Raw genomic sequence first — 5,043 nt, 5'->3', positions numbered from 1 at the left:
AGCTTGAGGCTCTGTCTCAAAAAAAAAGAAAGCAGCCCTTGATAAAATGATGAATCAAGTACCTTGAACATCATGGCAGCTGTTTTAATTGGTGGTCTTGATGTCCATATGCTGCTAAGAAGACATTGTTGTTCTCACATTTCACAGAGCTGAAGGCCAAGAAAGAATGCAAAGTTTATAATGGTTTTTCCCCTGACGTTGAGAGCCAGGGATGGCTTTCTCCCTCAGCTCCCACCAGAGGCTCAGGGTGGAAGTACCACTGCCTGTACTAAAAGGGCTCTGACAGATGAAAGCCATGGTGACAGGGTGGGGGGTGTCTTCTGTGGCTTCAGAGCTTAGGCTTTTCCATACATTTGCCTTTTAGACATTGACAGCCCCCAAAATCTGGTGACTGACCGGGTGACAGAGAATACGGCCACTGTCTCCTGGGACCCGGTGCAGGCTGCCATTGACAGGTATGTGGTGCGCTACACCTCTGCTGATGATGGAGAGACCAAGGAGGTTCCTGTGGGGAAGGAGCAGAGCAGCACCGTCCTGACGGGCCTGAGGCCAGGTGTGGAGTACACGGTGCACGTGTGGGCCGAGAAGGGGACCCAGGAGAGCAAGAAGGCCGGCACCAAAACCCCCACAGGTAATGCAGCATGCATTATCATGGTGTCTCTGCTGTGCTCGTGGTCTGTCCACACTGGTTTTCCCCCTCTGACCTTGGCATAAAGGGAGGCTTTGTGAAAGCAGGTTGGTATTCCTCATAATATATTGTGTGCCCCTCACTGCCTTTTACTGGCTACTCTTAGAACTCAGGGCTCAGATTCTGGCCTCCAAACTTTGGTGTTTAAAGATTGATGGCTATTGCTTATACTCCTTTGTTCTTCCTCTGTCTAGGCATCTTCTTTGTTATTAACACATTAAATGTTTCATCTTGATAAGGAATAAATATGAAAAGCAAAGTATCTACCAGGCTGCGGGAGCCAGACTCATGGAGTGTGGTCAAGAAACACTGTGTTTTTAAGCTCCTGACTTTCTGTGCTTGTTTCTGTTTCCTTTAGTCCCTCAGATGTATCCTTTTAGTCATTAAAATGCTCATTTCCGTGTAATCCTGAATACTTGATTCACAGTTAAAGCTTGGGCCACTTGTGGGCTGCCTGCTGCTGGCTGGGGCCCAGCTTGGCTTCTTTTCTCTCTCCCTCCTTGAACTTTCGGCACTGTTATTCCAGCTTGCTGTCTATAGTTTCTGATCCATCTTTGCCTGGCCCTGCAGGGAGAGGTAAACTGAGGAGAGCCTGGGGTCTCGAAGGAGAAGAGGTGAGAGGTGAGGAGGAGGAGCCAGGGGTCTTGGTTGACGATAGCAGTCACAGGTGTTTGAGCCTGTTGTGGCTGCTGAGTGTTGAAGCTGACTCTTTCTGTTGTGAAGCCCCTTGTGGTCTTCCTCCTTGGGGAAAGAGGGTCTCTCACTGTAGCATCCTGTGGGCAACCCCCTGTCTCCTATTGATCTTGTATGCCCCTTTCCTCTCTCCATACTTTAATGCCTCTCTGGTGGGGTCACTGTGTCCCTCTAGGTGGGCCTCTTGGATGGCTCCTAGAAGAGCACCAGGTGGGCCCGATATGTTTAACCTACACCTGGTCCCGGGGAACTTGCACTTATCCTTGGTCCATTCACCTGGATGTCCAGGTTGTTGGCAGTGTTGCAGCCCTTTTTTGCTTTGTATCAGAGCAGCTAGCTGTTCTCTTGCTCAGATATTTTAGGCATGTCAGATACCAGCCCAGTTTCTCAAGCTTTGGGCAAAGTTTCTAGCCTTGGCACTATTGATATTTGGAGCTTGGTAATTTTTTGTTGTAGGGGTTATAGGATGTTTAGCAGCATCCCTGCCAGCTCCCCATGACATGCCAGGAGTCTCCCCATCCCATCCTGACGTGTGACAACCTAAAAGGTCTCCAGACATTGCTAATTATCCCTGGTTAAGAACTGCTGTTTTAGGGTCTACGGAACAAGCTCCATAAGGGATCCTATTGAAACCTATGGAACTCATTGTGGAACTTTCCAAATAAATCTGATCTTTGAGTCCCACCTCATTGACCTCTCCAGCCTCTTTTATTGGCCAAAGATAGATGGTCAGTCAAGGGTCACAAAACTGTTGACCCTACCTTGGTTGTGTGGACTCAGGTTGGAAGGTAGGTACTGATTTTCTTGGGGTCACAGCCTAAATGAACATATGTGGTAGGATCTATGAGCAAATGACTTTGGGAAAATGGCTTTGTAATGAACTATTTAGAACAAAGAAATGATTTTTTTTTTTGGTGAATACATTTTAGAGTACCTTCTGTGTGTGTGGTATGGAGGAGCATAATCTCTTGCATTTATAAAGAATCAAGGTGCGGGCCAGGTGTGATGGCTTCTGCCTCTAATCCCAGCAGTTGGGGAGGCTGAGCTGGGTGGATTGCCTGAGCTGAGAAGTCTGAGACTTGCCTCTACCAAAAATAGAAAGATTAGCTGGAAGTTGTGGCATGTGCTATAATCTTAGCTGCTTGGGAGGCTGAGGCAAGAGGATTGCCAGAGCCCAAGAGTTTGAGGTTGCTGTGAGCTATGATACCATGACACTCTACTCAGGGCAACAAAGTGAGATTCTGTCTCAATTAAAAAATAAAGAATCAACAAACATATTTATTAGCCATGATAGCTTCTGGTCATTGGGCATCTACTCAGTGCTAAGAACCATCATAAGAGACAAGTTTTTTCATTTTTAAAGTTGATACATTAGTAATTCATGTATTTATAGAGTACATGTGGGTATTTTCATACATGCATACAATGTGTAATGATCAAATCAGTGGAATTAGAATTTCCATCACCTTAAACATTTATCCATTTTTTATTTTGTGTTGGAAACAATTCACATCTTCCCTTCTGGCTATTTTGAAATATACAATAAATTATGGTTAACTATAGTCAACTATAGTATGTTGAACACCAGAACTTACTATTCCTTCTACCTATTTTTGTGCCCATTAACTAAGCTCTCCTCGTGCTGCCTCCCTACTCTTCCCAGTCTCTGGTAATCATCATTCTGTTCTCTACTTTCATGAGATCAATTGTTTCAGCTCCCATGTACGAGTGAGATCATGTGATTTTTGTCTTTTTGTTCCTGGCTTATATGACCTATCATAATGACCTCCAGTTCCATCCATGTTGAGGCAAATGAAAGGATTTTGTACAGTCTCTGTGCAACTTCTCTAGCTGTGTCCAACATCAGCAGTGACCATGGGCGCCCCAGTGGTCTAGACTGCAGACATTTGTGGGGCAGGTTGTTAATGTCCCTGAGGCATTCATTTTCCCCACACTAGGGAGACTTAGCTGAAGGGATCTCTCTTGGAGTGAGGTCTGAAATGGGCTGCAAGCAGCTGCCTGTGGCTGAGTTCCAGATTCAAATGCCCGAGGTGTCTGGGCTGGGGAACTAGGGTCTTAGGCACAGGATCTTGTGAAGCTATTGTGACACTTGGGTTTTGGGTCTCAGTTGTGTGCTCTCTGTCTGGAATTGGAGCAAGCCTTTCTGTAGAACCAAGACTGGGACCTTGAGGCACCCCCTAGCAGCTTGGGTCCAGGGGGTGAGGTTGTAACTGTGATTCTATCCTTGAGGTACAGGGCACAGCCTCGACCCAACTCCAAGGAAGAAGCAGTGCTCTGGAGGTTTGAACCTAGGTGTAGTGTATGGCTGTAATTTGGGAATCTGAGTCAATAGGGCTCAGTGGCAACTTGGGTTCCTGGGGATGAGGGATTGTGTAGTGGTGATTCTAGCCCAGTGTTTTCAACCTTTTTTTTTTTTTTATCTCACAGCATACTTGAACCTACAGTTAAACTTCTGTGGTACATTTGAATTATGTTGATTAAAAAAAAGAGTTAAGAAAAGAATATACTTGACTGTGCTTTGAACTTTTTTTTAAAAAAATAATTTAATCAATGATCTCTAAAAATTTTTACGGCACATCTAAGATCCTCTCACAGCACACCATTTGGGAATCACTGTGACCCTGGGAGGGTGAGACTTGGCAGTGTTCCAGACTGAGTGTGGCCAGGTGCAGCAGCAGCAGGCACCCCAGCATGGCCAGGCACACTGTTGTTTGGGTCCCAGGGGTCAAGGATCAGCACAGCCATGACTCCACTCCCTGAGGAGGGGTGTCTCAGCAGGTCAGACCTTTTGAGGGACAGTCCAGCTCCAGGGAAGCAGGATAATAGAGCTGCTGGCCTATAAAGCAGGTGTCTCAGCTCAGCCACTGCTCTATTTCCCTGGGATGCTGGGTACTTAATATATCAGTTCAGTCCTGGGATGCAGGGCTGCTCAGCTTGCCAAGGCACTGATTCCCCAGAGGGTGAGGTGCCACTTTAGCTCTGCCCTAGGGTCGTGATGGTTTTAGGCAGCCCAGACACTGTTTCTTCAGGAGCCAGTGCACAGGTTCAGCTCAGGGCTCCAGGGGCAGGGTGCAGCCTGGGGTAAGAGGGTAGATGGAGCTGTCTTGCCAAAGCACCATTCCCCCAGGAGGGATTGTGCAACTTCCCCTCCAGCCCTGGAGATGGGGAGTGGGGATGGGGGAGCAGTTCCCCTGCTGATTCCCCCACAGGAAAGGGTGGAACAGTTGCTCACAGCTTAGCTTGGGAGTGTAAGACCACTGTGCAAGGGTGGCTTGACAGTGGTTTAGCCTTAGGGATGAAGGGGTAAACCCTTTGGCCTTCACCCAAACCAAGGCACCCTCCAGCGGTAGCTCCAGTTCTGAGTTGGTATAGCACAGTAGCTGTGTGGGCAGTGGGGACAGGGCACAGCACCAGCTCATTCTCTGGGAGGAGCACAGCTGTGTGGCTTCCAGTTTGCTCCCTCAGATGGGCTTAGAGCCTGTGAGTGCTGCAGGGGACCCCCATGGTGAGGTTGTAGGTGTCCACGTGTTGGTGGGGCGGCTGGGCTCCTCTTCCTACCTCTGTGCCATAAGGAGATGTTTCTCCTGTTTCCTGGCTGATCCTGGCTGGAAGATGGGGTGGTTGGACCCCAGCGTTTACTT

The 5,043-nt window shown here is 47.9% G+C and overlaps 1 protein-coding gene across 1 annotated transcript in view; it reads left to right on the top strand.

Moving 5' to 3' along the window:
• The window catches only part of TNN (tenascin N), a 54,357-nt gene that overhangs the window by 18,765 nt on the left and 30,549 nt on the right, over positions 1-5,043 (top strand). The window contains exon 7 of the mRNA XM_012802588.1: positions 365-631. Coding sequence (XP_012658042.1) covers positions 365-631 — 267 coding nt within the window. The remainder of the gene's footprint in view (positions 1-364; positions 632-5,043) is intronic.

The sequence above is a fragment of the Otolemur garnettii genome, unplaced genomic scaffold (genome assembly GCF_000181295.1).
Source record: "Otolemur garnettii isolate 467f Iridium unplaced genomic scaffold, OtoGar3 scaffold00016, whole genome shotgun sequence".
NCBI lineage: Eukaryota > Metazoa > Chordata > Mammalia > Primates > Galagidae > Otolemur > Otolemur garnettii.
Note: the sequence above shows the minus strand (reverse complement) of the source record. Positions and strands in the feature narration are given on the sequence as shown.